Source organism: Lytechinus variegatus, chromosome 3 (assembly GCF_018143015.1).
Source record: "Lytechinus variegatus isolate NC3 chromosome 3, Lvar_3.0, whole genome shotgun sequence".
In the NCBI taxonomy this organism is placed as follows: domain Eukaryota; kingdom Metazoa; phylum Echinodermata; class Echinoidea; order Temnopleuroida; family Toxopneustidae; genus Lytechinus; species Lytechinus variegatus.
Genome location: NC_054742.1, coordinates 54,224,172 through 54,246,510, shown reverse-complemented (window position 1 = coordinate 54,246,510; position 22,339 = coordinate 54,224,172). Strand labels below are relative to the sequence as shown.

At 33.7% G+C, this 22,339-nt stretch overlaps 1 protein-coding gene across 2 annotated transcripts; it reads right to left on the bottom strand.

Annotated features, from left to right (window-relative positions):
- Positions 1-366: 366 nt before the first annotated feature.
- LOC121411379 (leucine-rich repeat-containing protein 74A-like) lies at positions 367-18,904 on the bottom strand. Of its 2 annotated transcripts, none has more exons than XM_041604072.1 (17): positions 18,720-18,904; positions 15,038-15,315; positions 13,398-13,642; positions 12,815-12,961; positions 11,891-11,953; positions 10,857-10,966; positions 10,176-10,283; positions 9,638-9,731; positions 8,983-9,113; positions 8,281-8,367; positions 7,782-7,897; positions 6,769-6,847; positions 6,005-6,094; positions 5,472-5,576; positions 3,813-3,971; positions 1,820-1,881; positions 367-1,031 (listed from the first exon to the last, which is right to left on the bottom strand). In XM_041604072.1, exons 1-17 carry the CDS (start codon positions 18,810-18,812, stop codon positions 947-949), a joined length of 2,052 nt encoding a protein of 683 aa, XP_041460006.1. In that variant the 5' UTR covers positions 18,813-18,904; the 3' UTR covers positions 367-946. The 2 variants fall into 2 exon arrangements, with proteins under 2 accessions (XP_041460006.1, XP_041460005.1); XM_041604071.1 differs by lacking the exon at positions 18,720-18,904 and adding an exon at positions 17,539-17,929.
- Positions 18,905-22,339: the final 3,435 nt, after the last annotated feature.

Here is a 22,339-nt window from a genome sequence, read left to right as displayed (position 1 = left end):
TTATAATGAAATCATTACCTTTCATCCTAATCATATCATGGATATATGCTCCACACAATCGTGTTATGGTTATCATGGTGGTAACTACTGAAGAAAATTACTAAAAAACTTAGTGATAAAAATATCAGGCTTGGAGCCTTTGTTAAGGCCTGTTGCTGTATTGTGTAAAGATTTCCTTTCTAATCTACTATCATTATTGTAGAGGAGCGTATCAGGGGCCCGTTGCAGAAAGAGTTGCAATCAATCGCAACTCTATAAATCATGCGCAATTTGATTTTCGACCAATCAACAACGCGCATTTGGGACTTGCGCATGATTTTTAGAGTTGCGATTGATTGCAACTCTTTCTGCAACGGGCCCCAGGACCCATACGGAGCGGGAAAACCCATTGTTTTGACTGGTCAACTGTCATAAGATTGCACCCCATTACAGATTAATGAATATTCATGCATTTACCCTACCGACAAGATTCAAAATTTTCATCAGATGGCTTGTGAGTATGCAAGTTTCTGAGCCTTTATGGTGTCTTTATTATTGCCATGAAATTATGAAAAGACAAAAACAAGTCAGTTGAGCCTTGTTAAAAGGGATATCGAAATGAGGCAAGGTGATAAAATGTATTTTTTTAAATAAGTCAGTTGCAGGTCAATGCCTAATACATAGGCAGGAATGTACAAGTAAACAAATCATCAAGGTTGAAAATGCCCTCAACATAATTCATTATGTTTGGAGCAGTAAGATTGTGAAAAGGCATAGATTTTGCACAATACCTGGCTGTGTAGCATGTATTGTCACACCTTTACAGACTTTGTGCAATCCCAGTCTGGAAAGTAAGTACAATAGATTTCATTAACGTGTCCATTACAATCACTAGATCACATGGCAGGATGTGTAATGTGCTGTAAAATAACAGTATTTGTATCATTAAAAGGGAAGAAGTGTTAGATTAAGTGACCCTACTTGTCAATCTAGGTGTAGGTGCCTTCCAGCTTGGTAGCATGAGCAGTGCTGAGAGGCCATCTAACATAGGTCTGAAATAGTGAGAAAAAGAGAAAAAATTTAGGAGAAATACTTAAAGGGATGGTCTGTGCTGAAAATATTTATATCTTAATACATCGAGTAGAATTCACTGAGCAAAATGCCGAAAATTTCATCAAAATCAGATAATAAAGTTGTTGAAGTTTAAAGTTTAGTAATATTTTGTGAAAACAGTCGTCATGAATATTCATTAGTTGGGCGGGTGATGTCATCCCCACTTTCTGTTTTCTTATGTTATTGCATAAAATTATATTTTTTTCATCATTTCATACTTGTGTGAATATGTCTTCCATATAATGAAATAAGTTGCAAAAATAAATATCTAATGCTCTAAATCAGTTGTCAATCCAATTTTTTTAGTTCTTGGAAGAAACTATTTGAATGAACCTTATTTCATATAATAAAAATACAAAAGAACAAGTGGGGATGTGACATCATCAGCCCACCTAATGAATATTCATGACGACTGTTTTCACAAAATATTGCTAAACCTTAAAATTCAATAACTTTGTTATTTTTTATCCGATTTTGATGAAATTTTCGGCATGTTGCTCAGTGAATTCTACTCTATTTATTAAGCTATAAATACTTTCAGCCCGGACCATCCCTTTAATAAAAAGTTTCCAAACAATCTCTCACAGAAGTTGGCATGACAAAAGGGGAAAGCAAAAAGCACTGAAATAAAAAAGATATAGAAAAAAGTATTTATCCATGCTGTAAAGTATGCATGTTTCTCACTGCACACTTGGATATAATAATACACAACTTGTTTTAGACTTACCTATATGGCACAGTTCTGTGTTTAATCACTTTGGTTTGCCTGAGTGCTGTATCTAGTTGCTCCTACATAATAGAAATAAAAATGCCAGGATATGGCAAGATATACCAGATGTAATCTTGGCCTAAATTGTAGAGTGTAGTTCACCTGAACTTGGAAAATCTCTTTTCCTTTCTAAGATTTTAGGAGTTGGTATTATGGATCAGGGGGCCGTTACAGAAAGAGTTACATTAAACGCAAGTCAAAAAATCAATCGCAAGTCCCAAATGCGCACTGTTGATTGGTTAAAAATGAAGTTGCGCATGATTTTTATAGTTGCAATTGATTGCAACTCTTTCTGCAACGGGCCTCTGGGGCCCGTTGCAGAAAGAGTTTATATAATAATTGTGAAGTATCCAGCAGCATCACTAGGGCAGTAATTTGATACCATTTTATTAAAAATATTTTGCTTTATCTGTAAAAATAAAAAATTTATTCTAAGATCATATTTTATCTCCCAGATAAAATATAAAATGTTATCTGGTGTACATTTTTATCTTGCCTAAACAAAGTTGATACATGACAGAGCAGTGTCTGCATAAAAATATCTATCGTGTATCTAACCATTGCAACTCAGATGATATGCTTGCACCTATGTTACTTTTTTAAATGGTCCATTTGAAACATGATGAACATTGACGAGTTGCTCTTGTCACATTGGCCCGAATTAAAAAAGGTGGTTTTTAAATCCATCATTTGAACCCATAGTTTATGTAAATTTCTTGCATAAATAACGCTTGTTTACTGTGCTAATTGAAAATTCCAATTGACGCATGTTGCCATGGCTATCCACGCTATTTTATTCATTAGTACAGTGTATTGAATTAATGAGTCCACTCTTCAAATGGTGGATTCATGAATAAAATAGCGTACTTAACCATGGCAACAGGCGTCAATTTAGCGCACTGTGACAAAAGCACGCATCAGCATTGGACATTTTTTAATATACACGGTAAATAAGTGCAATATATACAGGAAATCTGCATAAACCATGGGTTCACCCAATGTTTTCAAAAACCACAATTGTGAAATCGGACCATTAATTCTGTGTAAATCAAATACCAAATCCAGAATTTTGCACCTCAAATGATTCAAAGAATAACAAAATCATTAAAACACATTTAATACAGATTGCATAACAATAATATTAACCTTGCACTCTAGGTTATTTATCAACCTTGCTTGATATCCATTAATCGAATACCTGCACAAGTTGGATATTTGTCATTCCTGGATAATAAATCCCCTACATACCAGCAACTCTGAAAACTCTGAGTGTATTGATTCCATTGCAAAGATAATATAAATGCATAAAGCTTTAAAAAAAGGGACAGGCCACTAAAATTTCTTTAGAGCTATTCATATAAAGTTTATCTCAGTTCATACCTTGCTCAAATAAACCATGGGCATGTTTTTATATTCAAACTAATAGTCAAATTGAATTCTCTGATATCATGTATCATACCATTCATGGACGGTGAATCTGTGGGTGGTGAGAATTGCACCCACCCCCTCGAATTTGAAATTTTGTACAGCGACCCCTCCCCAACCTGAAAAAAAAATGAATTTGAAGTGGCTCACCTATTATATAGGATTGATCGTCATTCATAACCCAGCAGGAAAAAAAAACCATACCATTACCTCCAAGGGGTCAGTTTGTAAAAAAACACAATTCAAAATATACTGGAATCCTAAATTATCCAGTGTTGAGTAAGACCATCTTCTAAACAGATGTCCATGAAATTAGATTTAAAAAGAGTATGGCTATCAGGTGAGTGTTTTCAAAAAGCTATTCATAATTACAAGTGACTGTTGATCTCTTCTCATGTTGATGATAGTATACACCAAATTTAGTGGTTGGAGTTAATTTAGTGCCTAAGTAGGGGTTCTCAGTCTTTCTTGAAGTTGCCCATAACTTATTAACAGCTTTATGATACAGATTCACTACTTGACTGACCTCACTAACATCTAGTCCCGAGTCCCACAGGGCCTTCTTGATCTGAGCAACAGACAGGTTTCCTGTGGCTTCTATGTCCTGCGCTAGACAATGGCTCAAGATCCTAGACTGGTTGTCACAGATGAACTGATCCACCATGGCTGCTACATGACTCGGGGGCTGGAAGATGATCAACACAAAACAAAATAATGCATCAAGACATGGCATTCAGGCATGCTCTTTTGTTTTCAATGACAACACCTATAACCATAATTCAAGGAAACATTTGGTATCGGATAAGTTGTCAGACCTAACAACTTTCCTGGGTCATGATTGGCTTGGAAAAGACTGTGTTACAATAATGACTGTGTCAGGTAATGACAACTTGTCATAGCATCGTTCACTTTCATGAAATGTGTCTGAGAAATTTAATATCCCATACATAAGGGGGGGGGGGGGTGATGGTACTCAATTTAAAAATTAGGTACAGTAAGCTAATGGGAGAGGGTTGTCGCGCCCCCCCCCCCTTAGACGGACCAAAAATCTCACCAAACGAGTGCCCATGGGTACATGTCAGGTAATTGTAGTAACTTGGATGGTAACAGGGTTCAGATTTCCAAATCAAATAAATTTTGCATTACAGGTTACTTGTTATTATATCCTACATAAATTAATCCTGTGTGCTGATTGGTTTAAATAGCATCATGTGACCAAACATATTCTCACTATTTTCCGATGATGTCGAAAATGAAACGCCCACTGAAGAAAATGTGCTATTTTGTGACGTCAATGATGGAATAGTCGACTATTCCATCATTGACGTAACAGATCATCGACACAGATCATGAAATTTCCTGGGCGCACCGATCAGCGAGTTGACTCTACCGGGCAAGTCCCTGCTACCGGGCAAGTCCCGTGAAGGGACGGCACAGGCACAAATCCGTGTTCCGCTTAGCGCATGGTTTCGGGAAAAGTAGATAAGCCTGTGCAGCGCGTTATCTATTTAAGTTCAGATTAGGAAAAGATGCACTACGTGTCCAAGAGTATACAATTGTTCTACCTTATTCAGTTATTAAATGCAGGATATAAAACAAATATACCACACCTTTATTTCAAAAGTATAGAGGGAATTATTCATCCTCGGTTGTACTGGCCAAATTACTATTTTCCCCTCGGGGCTTCGCCCCTCTGGAAAAATAGTAATGCCAGTCCAACTTTGATGAATAATTCCCGCTATACTTACTCAAAGCCTGGTATATTTGTATACTATGTTTTATTGAACATGGCACAATCACCAATAGACCAAGCCATCTTGATACACTTCATACCTTTCTAGTCTCATTCATAATAATGTAAATGATGCATTGCTATTAATATATTGCTGGTTACCTTGATTTTAAATTCACATCAAATACTCAAAATGGTACCAGGTTTGATTCCTGACATGACATGGGTGACAAATCCTGCCCATACATTCATTTTTTAGACTTAAAAAGGCATGACAATTTTTAATACATAAAGCATTGTTTGATACACTTAGTGTCCATTTGTCATAGATGCCTGATCTTATTTTTTGTCCCAAGAAAAACATGGTTACCTCTTTATTTGTACATTCTGAAAGTTTATTTTTAATAATTTCTCAAAGAATGAATATAGCATGGAAGGAGTGGATATACTTACTATGTTGCGTTTATGACCGTCTACATCAAGCTTGAGAACATGAATGTCCTTAGCTTCCATTACATCCCGAATCTTCTGATGGATAATCAATGGCATTGGGATGTTCTACAGAAGAGAAACAGAAAGTAGCTCTCATATCAATTGCATTGGAAATACTAGCAATATCAATAAATATTTGCATATTTCTAAATGATTTCAATGCATTTGGAAAAACTAAACATTTTACTGTTTTTGGAGGAATTATTACATTGTAATATCTGTCTATCAATGTAACATAAAAACTTCACATAATTTCACAGAATGACAAAAAATATAAGGCCATGTGTGCTGTAATATATTTATATATATATATGACAATGTGTTTCTTCATATGATAGTACATGACACTGCAGCATTGTTATTTCCAAGAAATGATAGGAATAGAAGAGCATCAATTGAATTCATGGAACAATGAAATAAATTAATGTGGTTTTTGGTCAGAGTGGTAATGTTGGTTATACAAGGATGGAGGTAGAGTTGATGTGTTGGCTTACCTGTAATGCTACTAATCTCAAGGTGGGATTCAGTTTAAAAGCTTTACACAGTGCCACCATTCCTTCATCTCCGATGGGATTGGATGTTAACTGTACAAAAGAAATGATTAATCTATTTAGTAAAACACACACAAAAAACATCATATCCATTACAGGATGGGACTGTTATTAAATCCAATACATAACAGCAAGATCAAAGTTAAATCTCTTAGGAAAAATGTAAACTACATGGTGAATATTGAGACGGGTAGTATGTACAGACACTTAACAAATATAAACAACAATCTAATGTGGCACACCCAAACAAACAAATCGTCGCACGCACCACGAACCGTCCTCTCTGTGCACATTGATGCGAAAGTTACTTTTGCAGAAAACACATTTACAGAAAGTTTTTTTTTCAAACCAGCAATAAGTGCACCTACAAGGAGAGCAAATTATTTACCATTGGTGCGTGCGACGAAATGTCTGAAACTGATATGTATCATAAAGATGTGCACGATTCATTTTTCAAGTGTGTTGAAAACTGTGTTGCGGTAACAATGTAGGGTGGGGGTATCAATCTCCTTAAGGTATATTCTAGCTTAAGATGCTAAATTCACTAATCACACATGTTTTAATTTGTTTCAGAAATAAAAAGGTATAGAGTTCGATTGATACATCAACACTATTTGTGGCAAAAATATTAAAATGTGGCAACATACAACTATATGTAACTAAATGTAAAACACACATCATTTATTACAAAATCTAAGTGAACTTACCAATAGTCCAGCCAATCGAGAGTTCTTTTTTATTCCAATTGAAAGCTTCTGAGCACCAACACTATTGATGTGATTGTAACTGCAAGAGAAAGAGATAACTCTTAAAATTGTATCAAACTAAATTGATAAGAGAAAAGCTAAAGTATACAAATCTTATATATATATACATATATACATAACTTTTTTTCATCATTTTTTAGCACTAACTCTGATTTCACCCTATATTTTTTTCTCCTAGTTTCCCGAAGAAACAAGAGCCCCTTATGTGATCAGTACCTTCTCCAAGCAATCAATATCTCCAATATTTGATATATCCTCTTTCATTCCAAGTGTCAAGTACATTAATACCTTCATATTCTTATGTGTTCCCAATGATACTTTATGCATTTCATGTAGAGTGATTCCTTAAACTTACTGTATCACCAAGATAATCAGTCAGTAGCCTGTATTTTTAAATTTGGTTGAACAGGGGTGGTCATTTTCACCTTTCCCCCTCCCTCCCCTTTACATGATTCATCAATCCACCCTCTAACTAACCTCCCTACTCTTGCCTCTTCCATGTCTTCTTTGGCAGTTCGCTCCTAGAACCACCCATCCTGAAGTCAATAGCCCTTTTTCGATTATTCTCTTTCCAGTTTCCACCTCGTGCTTTTCCTTTTCTTTTGACTTATCTCTATTTGTTTCCCTTTTCTCATCCTTTTCCTCTCCTCTTTCATCCTAAATTTTTCATTCCCTTCTTTCTTCATTGTTGACACCTTGTAGTTATTATGTTATAGCTTTTCGCATTTATATTAAGATACATTTCTTTTTCTTCTGTTGGAATATGTATTGTATTTGAATATTTATTTATAATGTTTACTTTAATTTTGTTATGTTTCTACTTGTACATGTAAACAGTCACACATTTCAGTTTTTGACTGCTTGTGATTGTATTTTGATAGTTTCATCGCAATGAAATCCAATATATTGATAAAATTCACATCCACTTGAAACATTTATCATTTGGCAGTTACCTTAGATTTAGGATTCGTAGTCCTGTATTAATCTTGAGAGCTCTCATGAGTGCAATGCATCCTGGGACTGACACACCGTTGTTTGAAAGGTCAAGAACCTCAAGAATAGTGTTGACCTACAGATAGATGAATACAGAGATATACAAAAATGTCAAGTACTAAAAGGATTCTACAACATGTTTCATGATTGTTTTAAAGAACTTTTAAGATATATGAAAAACAAGTATGAAAACGAACAAGACATAGCATAGGGCTTATCTAAATTAAACCATTGTTCATTCAAAAACGGATGTGCATGAGATTACATGGCATGAAATTTATTGAGTATTAATAAATTTAACATCAATAGTAACCACCCCCAAAATGATTAGCTAGTTAGTGGTGTTACCATTTAGTTACCACTGAAGTTGAAGTTACTGCTATCAGCGCTTTTTATTCAAACATGATGTTTTTATTGGAAATGGTGCAAAAGAGACAATGATTAAAAACAAAAATTCACCTTGAGAGCATTAGCCAATGCTGCGATACCTTTGTTCCTTACTGCATTCCATCTCAGATCAAGATAGTTCAGTCCATCATTCACTGCCTGCAAACAAATATATACCATATAAAGATCATTTGAGTTTAGACATATACAACACATAAAGTTCTAAATCTACAAGAGACGTAACATTGTAATAATTTCTGATTTGTATACCTTGTATTTGTATTTTTGTTAATCACTAGTGAGCATTGAATTTCCATCTATTGGACAATAAATCAAATTAAATCAAACCAATGTAGAACATGCAAAACAAGTCAAATTGATTCGGATTAAACCCACTTTTACTTAAAAGTTGTTAACTCACTAAGAACATCAATGATCAAACCAGATCAAATGGTCATGCTATATTAGAGAAATCTGCATATGTAGCTTCACATGAATTTTAAGTCCAATCCAAAAAGTCTGAATCAAGCCCCAATCAAATTCCAGCCCAAACTATGTGTCTTCACATAAATTAAAACATGTTTATTATATTGCACAAGAAAATTTGCAGATTGGTGGAATATTTTGTAAAGTATCCTGTAAGTGATTTCACAGAATACTTTGCTTTCAGGAGATTCGGCCAATCAGATGAAAGGGTTTAGTAGCTTCTAACGGTTGTCAAGTGGAAATCACTGACAACTGGTTTTATGAAATGCAATCCAAGATCAAACTCACCAGTCCTGAGCCAAGATGTATCCCAGCCATCTCTCCTAGTTCATTGTAACTCAAGTCAAGTTCTGTGAGTGTTGCATTGTTCTTCAATGCTTCTGCTAAGGGCATCGCATCTTTGTCCGTCAGGTGATTTGCTGATGGAGATCAATGATGCAGAAAGATAAGACGATGAGGGCTTAGTTGCCAACAATTGCCTAATCAAAAGTCAATATTGGTAGAAAATCATAAAATACAAAATATACAGAATGATTCTGAACATTGTATGACATAACAATGTTTGAATACATGGACATCCTCTTTCACAGTGCATGTTTTTTTTTTCTGGTGCAGTGAAAAGAATGAGAAAATTTTTCCAACACGAACAGAAGACATCTACTTTTGTAGCAAAATATTAATTTTTTTTCTTCATTTATTATTTACATACAGTACTGCAATTTTCCAATAGCAGCCCAAAGTACTTATACAAGATAAATACAACAAGAAATTGAAACAAAATTGCATTCTAATGACATAGAAGTACCCAGGGCAATTAAAATATTCATGAAATATAATTATTAAAGTCCTCCTCCCTTATTTTTAGAAGAGATTGTTGGTTACGGTCTATGAGTTGACTTGTTGGAAGGTTATTATCAAAGCAATGAAGAGTGATGGATCTCACCTCGTAAACAAAGGGTCTTCAATGTGTAGTTGGATTCTAACATGTTAGAGAAAGCTGTGATTCCTCTTCCACGAACCAGGTTGTGAGATATATCCTAGAGATCAAACGTAACCTTTGTTAGTCTCACAGAATAGAATTGAATCGAAAAAATTTCAGCATCCATTATAGGAAATTTGCCTTTCATTGGTGTATCATAAATAATTATCGTAATAATCTGATGAAATGCACAAAACATCAATAAATTCATTGACGAAAATCTGCAACAATGCTGGAGAGTACTTGATTAGGTACTCTCTGAATATACATTATCCTGAAATCAAGCAAGTGTTCAATGAAATACATATGATCAAGTTTCTACCTTACAACTTTCTATTTTTACCATTAAACTGTGAACAGACCAAAAATTGTAAGCTCATGAAAATTAAACTTCATGATAACAAGACCCATTTCTTTACATAGGAAATGAGGTGTCTGAGATATAATTAGAATGTCTTAGATGAAATCAAAGTAATATATCCTGCGAGTAAACAGTACTTACAACTTTGGTGATATTGACATTATTTTCCAGCATGGTTGCTATGGCAATTCCGCTGTCATCTTGAAGATGATTATCACACAGATCTAACGTCTCTATCATTGAATTGTTCTGTTGATAAAAATATCAAACACATAATTATATGCAAAATTTTTGATACAATTTATACTAAATAATATGTCCATTTATATAGCGCAGTTACTATGTGCATATACTCAACTGCGTTTTGATACTTGGTATCTTATTATAACCAATTTTGTTATATAATCAATTGAAGAAAGTATTACACACAGAGTAGATCACAACATTAATTTCCATACATCTATTTGCACTGTCAATACATCTAGACGACATTCATGATATTTAATGGAAAATTGTTGGTTTGGCTAGTAAGCACGAGACTCTATGGTTAAAAGGAAAAGGGAGTTTCTATCCTTGTGTGAGGCTGTACAAAATAACATAGTGAAGACAAAGAACCTTTGCATTGCAATGCATAGCAATTTCATAATAAGGTACACAATTTTAATTAAAGAATTACATATTTATCAAAACTCGGAGTTAAGTAAATAATTTCCTGCAGTAATGGGCAGAAAATGTAAAACTAATAATGTTGGTGAAATCTCTCTTTCAGTCGAATACCCTGCCTTTGAAGGTTGATACATATCCCTAAGTATTCCTACTTACTTTCATAGCTTTGGTAAGTGGAACAATGTTCTGTGCATCAAGGTAACGATGTCTCAACTGAAAGGCAGGGTCTGTCAAATGTCTTAGAACATATGAAGCTGGATCAACACCTGGAAATGAAAAGAACATTGTTAAAACAGTACCAGATAGCATTCTAAGACACACTCTAAAACTAAAAACTCTACGTCCAATAGATTTGATTCAGTGCGCTATTGTCCTGTATTTTATGGTCAATTAAAAAAAATGATTGATCTAAGATAAAAAAAAAAACTTCTAATGCTAACCTTATTACACAATACTCATTACTGTGCAACTGTTTTTCATTTGTTATTTCCTTTTCCTAATTTACTCATTCTGATGCAAGAAACAAATTTAAGAAAAAATATGTATCAAGCACAAGATTAATGTTTTATATTATTGTTATCATCATTATTCTGGATTTAAGAATATTACAGTGAGTCAAATAAATTTAACTAGTTTTATAGGCATAAGTAAAATTCAATAAAAATATGCAAGTGGGGCTGACATAATAAAAGAGAAATATTTTCTACTTTTTTTTTGAAAGGGAAAATTATTGCTCATTCTAACAGAAATAATCAGTATACGATGTGCAAAATGTTTCATAGAAATATGGTTAATATAATTTAATTTGGTTCTTAGAGTGAGAAAGGGGAGACATTGTCTATTTCGGGGAAATGGAAAAGGGTTATATATACGGTACTGTACAGTTGTATATCAATTGCCACAATGGTGTGTTTCTATAAGTTGGCATTTTGAGTTTCATAGAAAATGTGCAAATGTATATTTTGTTAGATGAACCCTCTATTTCAATCATTATTCCATTCTTACATTTAACTAAAGAAATATGAAACTTTTGAACAATACATAATAGAGATATATATTCACAAAATCTATGATTTATAATTCATTGGAAACTGATTGATAGTGACTTAATGATATACATCCTGTAGTAAATTCTGTATTGGTACATGTATATTTCTAAACTAACATCAAATACAGGAAGGTAAAATTACCTTCTTCTTTGCACTTCTGCACATACACTTGCCTGCCAGAAGCATCACGTATAACTCGAGGCTCTGTTGTTTAAACAATAAAACATGCATGTAAATTTTAAACTTTGGAATTAAACATTCATAGTGCAACATTACTTGGAGTATATACACCGACAACATAATAACAGGTTGTATTACACTTTATTTCCCCCCTTACAAAGGTCACTTAATCAGGCAAGAGACAGAGAGAGATATATAAACAAAAATAGGAAAATTTCTGCTAGTGATGGAGTGCAGCAGAAAAACCCAAGGTGGGAAGTTTTTTTAGGCATTGAAAATTCATGTTTTGTATAATATATTTAATACACACAAATTAATGTCTTTTCTATAGATTTCTTTTTCTGATTGGTCTACCACTCCCATCAAAGATGAGAGTTTGTTAACACAAGCGTCATTGAGATGGTTGAACATACCAAAACAATGGTCCATTTTCATATATTTTCAGAATTTGGTCTAATTCAGGCCCTTAAAATCCACAGAAATGCAGCTGCCGCTCCTAGAACAATTTGAAGTTGCAGAAAAAAATTGTGTAAAAAAAAAAGGGATGACAAATTTAGTTTATTTTTTCAGGATTTCAAAATTTTCAAAATCTGGGGAAATCCATAGAGAAAAATCATGCCTGCTTTTTATGAATTAAATCATGCTTCTTCAATTAATGGTTCTTACATCATATCCTTTTTTATATTTCATTTATATCTAAAAATCCTATTCTAAGGATTTTTAGATAGAAATGAAATATAAAAAAGGATTGATGAGATAATGACTTCTAAGTTATTATCTCATCAATATGGAAAATGACAATTATCTGATGAAATAAAGAAAAACAAAATCAAAACGAACAAAATAAAAGGGTAAAAAATGATCAAATAGATAAATATAACCCACTAGGAGGGAAATGTTCTTCAAGATCAGTGTCATAGTCATCCTCATTGTCATCAGCTCTCATCATTTCTTTAATAGGATCTTTTAGAATGCGATCCTCTTTCTCTCTTGATGCTTCTTCTTCTTCATTGGTTGTCGCAGTGACATCATCTGACACAAGAAAAATTGAATCAATACAATGAAATTAATATGAGCACATATGATCATGATGTAAATACAGATCATATTTTAAGAAATATGATTGATTTCCATAGTTTTGAATTAAAATGATAACAAGCAAAGAAAACAAAATAACAAGTGGGGCAATTTGGGAATGCTTGCTAAATTTCACTTTCCATTTATCATTGACAAACAGATTTTTAAAAATATCTTTATAGAACGGACAATGAGCTTTAATATTGCATCAAGAACTGTGAATCTGTCCAATTTTGTTTTATATTTTGTTGGTACTATGCAACTTTAGCTTGCTTTGAACATGTCAAAACTGACTGTGGTCACATAACAATTCACTTGAAAGTTTATTTTTTTCCTATTATTGATCACCAAAACAATTGAAAGGCTTTTATAGAATTGTTTTCTTCCTGACCTGGGGTTGTTAAATGTTCATCCCTGGTATCTGGGGTTGCGGACGAACTTCTTTCATCATCCTGTAATTCAGTGATAGACCATGGTGTGCTCTGCCTCCTCTCATCCAAAATGGAATCACCCAAACTAGATCTCCTGTTGTGTGGTAGTATGTGATGGCCAGGAGCACTTGATGCCCTCAGAGGGGAGAGGCTCTTAGGACTGGGAGACCGCTTGCCACGTCTATGTGGACTTTTACTTGAGGACCTTTAATGACAAATATGATAGAGCTTCATTTCATTATTTGTCTTTGTCTTTATATCAAGTTCACATCATTGATTAAACTATAAATAAAATATGGTATATAAAAACAACCTATGTTTCCCCACTCCGCCTTAGCAAGAGTGTAGTTGAGGAGCTTCAAAGAAAAGATGAAAAGACTTCAATTACTTCAATAATGTAAGGTAGAAAAAGGGACTTCAAGTTTGGTATTAATGCTGGTGTTTATACTAGAGTGATTTTCAATCATCTCCATCATCAAACCTGTTAACGGGTATATTGAACATTCATAAATACTGTAATGCATTGTTTCTTTTAAAACATAGGTTAGTAATACTACCTTATAACTTCTGTAACATGTTAGAATGAAATTGTACAGTGCATGGTTATAATACCAGAAATAAAATGAATTATCACTATGCTACATGTATCACAAAACAATACGAAATGCATTCTTTTAGATACAAAGTTCTGTCAGTAAGGAACTCTCTGCCATCGGATATAACTTATACAAAAAGTACAAATTTATTTAAACCCAAATTTTAAAAAGCATCTTATTTCCAATGACTCAAAAGTGCGAACAATGTTGCAAATTTATATTCCACATTATTGTCTAGGGTTGTGCATTTTTTTATGTTTTTGATGTCTTTTCTTAGGATCTTTTCATATTTGAGGTTATTTTGTTGCTTTTGCTATTTTTTTATGCCATCAAACTTTTGCGATGACTTTAAATCTCAATGTCATTTATTCTTTTCTTATACTAATTTATCTAATATTGTGGTAGCTGTCAAGACAAACCCTCGAGGGTTTTATACAGCAGCCATTTTCCATTTTGAATGTAATTTTATCTCCCAGTACATCATTGTATTATTGTATTTTGATAACCATATTTATACCTGTTGATGTAACTTTTTTTTATAATGGAATCAAATCAAATTGAATTGAATCAAACTTGAAGTGACACAATAATTTGTTCCATTTATTTAATAAACATTATGTTCAAGGTGAGGCAACTTGAATTTAGATGAGGCAGCCTAACTCCCGCCTTCAAGTTACAAACACCAACATCATACTTCAACTCTATCAATAAGTCAGGTTTACAGAAAAGTATGATTTATTTCTTATCAATAGAGCCTTATAGAGGTACACTTCCACAATAAAGCCAATATTTTTCTTTCTTTCTACATTTCTATCTTTCTCTTTTCCTTGATAAATCAGTTTGGGGATCTATTATCCCATATAGCATCGTCCCTTCATATAGATTGCACTGCATTAAAAAAATTGTAACAAATAAATCACTGAAAGTTCACTGCCTGAATAATTAAACAACATCATTTAAGTTATTCAAAATGTAAAATAAAAACTAGATGCATTGCTTCTCACCTGCTTGGAGAAGCAGTCTTAGGTCTACCGCTTGACCTATGAAGCGTTGCCTGAGTAACATCATGCCTTGGAGACTTCCTTCTTACGAACAGAGTGTCAGCGTCTCCCCTTTCATCTACCAGACTGATCTCACCTATGTTGAGCAGAGTTGGAGAGAGGGTATCTTTCCTAGATGCCGTATCCGTGGCAACCAAATGCTGAAGGAATCCATGAGGGCTGCTTCTTTCTGGGGATGCTCCACGCTTCCGACTAGTCGCAGACTTTTTCTTTTTGCTTTTCTGAGTTGAAAGATGAATTGTAAATTCAGAAAGAGTCTTAACCTTTATTTGCATCTTTGTGTATTAATACCATTTTTTATCTCATTTAATCAATCCACAAGAGCAAGAGACAAAACAGATTAAGGTATTACTATTAAAAATATTGATTACATTAACAAACAAGTAAATAAACCAAATGTCACAACTATTTAAACTCATATGAAACAGAAGTATTCTTTTTATTAAATTACCTAATTATTTTATCTATGTAGGCCTACATAATATGTTCTCCCTGGAGAAAATATTGATAATCTCTTTTTTTCCCCATATAACCTCCATAATCTCATGATAAGTATATTCATTGGTTCAGAAAAGGGAAGTGATTATCACCAGACTGCACAGTAAAAAAATGCAGTAGTCCATCTTAGAATTACACTGATTAAACACTTGAGAGAAAAGATGAGCACTAGACAGAGGCCAGTCAATATTTACATAGCATGTGACTGTGGACTGTGTAAACACTAAATCTTGGTTTCATTGTTGGTTGTATTGACAGTAAAGACACTCAACACTGACAGAACATCATCCAATAGTCAACCATAACCCCCTTTTGTTTGGGGGAGGGGAAGGGGTCAAAATTATGTACAAGTTTGGAGTTTTGTAGAATAAAAGTACAAAAATGACAAAAAATAATCTCATTAAAAGTGTATAGAATATAAATTCTAAACACAAATTATCAAGTCAGTGTCCCTTTTTTTACAATTCACATCCAATCCAAATCTAATTTGATATGGCAGCCTTGTAATGCAAGGAGAGGGTTGTTTTATTCCCCCCCCCCATCCCCCGTTATAAAGTGAAAGAAAAAAAAGAATCTCAAGAAATTCCTATGCATTGTGCATGCTCATAAACAACAGGTTGGTGTAGCTACTTATAAACTTGTAGTTTTCTCCTAATTTGAAACATGTCCAATACTTGGATACATAAAAGCTGTATTGTAAGTTGTCCTACTCCTAGGCTTAATTAACCTTGTTTCCTTGTCACAGTGGATTGTCTGTTCATGGTTATTTAATAACCAAAAAAGCTTTTCATCAACTAACTGTCAAGTTATTCATATTAAAACACCTGCCATTTTCCTTGACTTGTCTTCAATCGACACTGAATGACAGTGCAGTTGTTACACTACAATGCTTACGGTACTTTATCTGGGCCCGCTAATTATTTTTTAAAAATGGTATCAGTATCATTTGTAGATCAGTACGATCAGAGTCTAGACCAAAAGCTTTGGTCTCTGTTATGTTAGTTGTTCAGCTGAACTCCGTTGGCTTCACTCACCAAATACAGAGACTAAAGTACTTCAAGCACGATCTGTACAGGGGACTCAATGGCCATATGTTTATGTGTATAGCTTTGGTAAAGGGTCAATAATGTGATTGATAATCAAATATCATCTAATATGAGTCTTACTGAAGCGTAGAGACCGTTAGATATTTTTCCAACTGCACTTCTCTGAGAAAATTTCAAATATTCAAATCTTGGATATATAGCGCCCTCTGTCGGCGATGCTTGTTTTAAATTTAAAAAATGGGCATTCAAGCACTTATCTTAAAAATTTAGTGATTAGATATCCAAAAGTTACAAAGAACATATCTTGAAAGTTTCAGCCCATTCCATGATTTGGAATAAGATTTAATTGAAAGACAAAAACACACAGATATTTTAATTTGATAGGGTGACCCGATCAAGTTAAATTTCCATGTAAAATCGCAAAATTTATCATGTAATACACATTTTCATTTCATATCCTCCACATCATAACTGTTATAGGGCATATCCATTCATATTAGCTAGCAATGAATTGGAATAGTGATAGGTGCATTTTGGTGGATTTACCAAAACTATACACAAGCTTTAAGATTGGATAAAACGGGGAAGTGAATTTGCACCACAGCCGAGGCAAGTCACTGTTTTTGTTCCTTTTATTTAACTTGATTTTTCTCAGATTTCTTGGCAATTAATGCCAAGAGGGAATATTAATTTGCATTTTGGTCGCGTTAATTTTCAAAATTTTATTCATTAAGGACAAAAATTGAAGAGCCCTGATGGGGGAGCAGGATAGCAAGTCGTCTGTGTACGAAGATAAATTTAAATGTTAAAAAACTCCTCGAATCAGACGGCTGCCAGCTGTCTAATCAGAGTCTTGCCCAGTCAAGATTGAAGGATTTCTCAAACCTAAATAAAACTTACCACTCTATTAACAATTACATCATATTCGATAGATCTGGGCCTACTGCTGATGCTGCTTTGTCCTTTCAATCCACCAATAGCAGCAGCAGTGGCAGAAGCCGTACGCCGACATCTGGGCCTCACGACCGGGCCAGTGGAGGGGGAAGATTCTCCGTGATTGTGCCCGCAGGCGTGACGTCTGGCTGGTTTTGTATCGGACATTATTGATTTATTTTTTTAATGGGACACGGCGTCAAACTAATTACAAATCATAAACAAACTGCCCTGTGCATTTTCAGCTTCTTCTAGTAATTCAAATCTTCTAAGTGGATCTAAACATTACGAAATTCTTCTAACAATATCGGCAGCGGTCTTCGACGGCAGTCAGTTGGTTGTTAGGAAACGGAACGCGAAATCAGCTGATTTATGGTTCAGAAAACTTTTCCGAACTTTCATTACCGGCGGATTTCGTGAAGAGCGCCAACTCCTTCGATCGAAAGAGGCGTGGTTGTTTGGAAATCCACCTCTATGCACATACCGTAATTAATGAGAAGTTATTTCTTCTTTTTTTTGTTGTTCAAATAAAAAAAATCAATCGGCTATTCTCCATGAACCAAATATTGGCAAAAATTGAATAATTTCCAAAGGTTTATAAATTACACTTTTCATATTCATCTCGGCCAGCAGGTAAGCTTTTCTTCCCTCAAATAGAGTGAGCAAAATTGCTAAACAAAGAGTGGGCAGAATGTGACAAAAGCATTCTGTAATTTTGTAAAGTTTAAAATTCTCAACTTTGTTGACAAGGTGCATTATCAAAGGCTGTCCTATAGTGTTTTATCACTATTAGACCTGAATTCTCACTCGTTTTTCCTTAAAAAATATTATTCATTATTACAATAAGATGCGTTATTGCAATCTGAAAAAAAAATATAGGATCTGGTAACAAAAAATCTATAGGCCTATTCTAAGTTCTATTCTTTTGTCTGTTAAAACATGATAATTCTATGATCTGTAATAAAACGTATATCTTTATGAATTCGTATTTGTTTAAGATAATTAATCGTGAATATGAAAATCCATTGAAACTTTTGTACGGATCGTGTTCCAATTAACCTTCAATAGAAAAACAGAGCAATTCTTTTTTCTCTAATACTCAAACAAATCACCTTATTCAATAAATGCAACATTAATTATGAACGTACCTTTCTATAAATCGGCTCCATAATAGTCTTGTTGACCCATATTAGATGCTTCTTATTCGATGGTTCAAGGGAGGTATCCAAGGAAGAATCCATCGCATAAAATAGTTTCAATTCTTCCGGTATAAAATATTATTATGTTTATAAATTTGAAAGTTCTAAACCATAATCATGAGAAGGAGAAAAGGACAGATCGCTGATCAATATTAGTCCAACAGTCTCAAGATACAAATCTGCCACTTCTAATAATAACAGTCTTCAAACGGCAGTTGCGAGCAGTTACTTGGAATAGAGATGTTCGCTTCCAACGCATGAATATTTAAAGTGATCTTCGTCATTTCGGAAGGCCTTGATCAATTTGTAAAGAGATGATGAGACGAGGGGAAATAGGTGGGAGGAGCAAGATGGGTAGGAGACAACGGGGGATGGCCGAGTGTGGTGGACGTGGATGACGGAAATGTCTTAATAAAGGGGGGATGGGTGAGCGGGAAGGAAGACAAAAAGCAGAGAGATTAAAATAGAGGAAGAGAGGGAATAGATGAATGAGACAAGAGAGAGTAGAGCTTCGAGACAGAGAGGGAGAAGAGGCAAGGGAGGGGGGGGGGTAATAAAGATGCGGTCTATATTGAAGAAAATGCGGTTTAAGAGTGAAACCCTTTGCATCGTTTTGAATGACGTTAAGAACTGATTATTAATATTTAGCAAGTGGATTATGCAGCATCAGCTGGTTTTGCATGAAAATCTGAAAATCCTACCATGCCACCACCAACAGAACTTTTGCGATGCATGTCGCCTACAATAAATTGTTTTATACAAAAACAGTAATTTTCTCTTGAATTTTGTACATGTTGCATGGGACGTCTTCTCACGAGTTTCCCGGATACAATTACCCACCCCCCTTATATCGAAATCGCCACTCCCATAATTCGTATCCATTCTCTAACTAACCTCTCCTAGCAATATCTGCTTCAATACTTTCTGTATTTAAAACCATTTTATGTAATTTTCACTGTAAATATCTTCTTTTTGTATCAATCATTATCAATTCGAGTTGATTTTGGTTAATCAAGTCTTATTCATTTCGTTATCATAACTCCCCAAAATAAGAATGAAGTACACTTAAATTTATAACTAAAAAATGATATTGTACTTTTATTTCTGTATGTTAGTTTATAGATGAATTGGTGAGAAAAATATTTACCGGTATTCCGGAAGCGAAGTTTCCAAAATAAAATATAAGCAAAGGCTAGTTATGGATTAAAATAGCATACACCAATGTTCAGCAGTCTTGGAATCTATAAATACAGAAACCAGTATGACCAATAATATTGAATTCAAGAAATTGTATTGTAATTCACCTACTGCTTATTGAATTCGAGGGAATAAAATGAAGCGATGCGTCCTTTTGCATCTGCCCCTCCTATTATCCCCATCTCAGAGGGTCTTACTTTGAGCTATCGACTCCTTTCAACTTTGTCTGGTGCTCATAAAAGAGGCAGGTGTGAATGAAATCGGTTGCTTGGTGATCTGAGATCCCAAGGCGATGTTTTATGACGACTGCTCAAATGTAATAAAAAGAGCGGGAAATATCACCTGTTTGGTGGGCTACCTACGGAAATCTTGTGTTATTGTGTAAGGCAACTCTTTCACACCAAGGATATTCGTTATGATTTTATAAGCCATATTCAATTAGAATAAGACAATATTTTTTCTTAATGGCTGGCTTTGAAAAACTTTATCATGAAATCAAGGTACTACTCGAAATTGTGATTGCATAAATGTAACTGAAAAGAAAAGTGGAATTACCTAGTGAAGTTTGAGTATGTATGAATTAACTTTATTTTTTTGCGATTTTGTTATTTTTAATCTCTCTGTAGGAAAAAAACATTTATGAAAGTACTGTCATACGTGAGGAATGACAAATGGGTTTTGAAAAAGCTTGATTTTTTAGAATACTAGTATATATTTTGACCTTCAATACAATCCTTATGTTTAGAAATAATGGCAATAAACAATTTTTTTCACAAGAGCTGATAAAAAGAAAATCTAAATTCATTACAAACATGGGTTTAATATTCGCTCTATTAATTTATTATACTTTGTTACTTTTTAATTTGCTTTTTACTGTATTTATTACACCTATCAACAAATTATCTATTATCTATTACTGGCATTACTTCTTACATTGTTTTTGCTATGTTTACTGACAATGGGCACATCAGAACTTTTTTAAAAGTCATGTATGTAAAGAGAGTAGTGAAAACTTTTTATTTGGGGGTTAACATTATATTATATTGAAGGGAGAATAAAACTATGCCCTACTAATAATATGATTTACTAAAAGATTGAGACATATTTCAAACATTATATACTACATCATCACAAATAAACAAATCCATAAAAAACTCAGAATCAAAAGAAATTTCTTGATGTTTGCAAGTCAAATTTCATATATTTCGAATATAACTTTTTTCTTCACATACACTTTTCAAAACAGTTTGTATTTGCATCGATGCTATAATATTTTACAATTACATTTTCAGTCATGTTATTCAACTACTACAATTATTTTTGTTTTTGCTACATTCATTCACAGCACATCATTTAATGTCACTGTCCCAGACAAAGTCATATTAACATTAATGGAAGCATCTGTAACAATGCAGCCCTTTACAAAAAAAATTACCATCTTATATAATACATACAATAATAGAATAAACTTTTCATTCATAATGTTACAGACTTTACAAGAAATCATATGACACATTTACTACAAAACAAAACTTATAGACCCCCTTGTATGATAATCAAGTATGGGACCCTGTATTGTAAAAACTACAGTGTTAACACAACACCAATCGGTGCTGTGAGAGGACAGCACCATCAGGTGTTTCAAATACACCATGGTGTTTAAATATAACACTGGACAGATAGTTTTAATATACAAACAGAATATCACCAATAGGTGTTGAACACCATAAGTTTTACACCGGTTTATGTTGTGTGGTGCAGGGCTCTCATAATAATGATGTAGTTTCAACTTTCATTTGCAGTGTGTGTGTGTGTATGATACATTAACATACCATTTTTTATATGCTTGCCATCAACGGAAACTACTTTGAACATATTCTCAACTAATCAAAATCAGTCCATGGTAAGTAAAAATGACACAATTTTAAATACAATTTGCCAATGTTTTGCAATGATTTTTTCATGTAAAACTTTGCTCTTAGTCCACAAAATGGTACAATTTCAGTAGATTATGAAACTTGCATGAAACTTGCCATAATAAAATATTTTTTTATGTGTAATTCAGCATCCTACACATCATAGTTATATAATATAGGACATATCTTAAAATTCAAGAAAACAGTAAAGACTGTGTTACTTGTTGTTCCATAAAAAGGTTGAAGAGGTGTACTTTCAACTAATTAAGAGGATAAAGCCCTGTCTTGACAATTGCTGAAAAATCACACAAGTATGTAAATCCCTAAAAAATGAAATACCAATAAGAATGCATTCATTCTCACTTCCAAGCACAAAACACATGGACAATTTCAGTATCTTATTTACAATATGTTATGTATAAAAACAAGCACGGGGGGGGGGTCATCTTATAATAT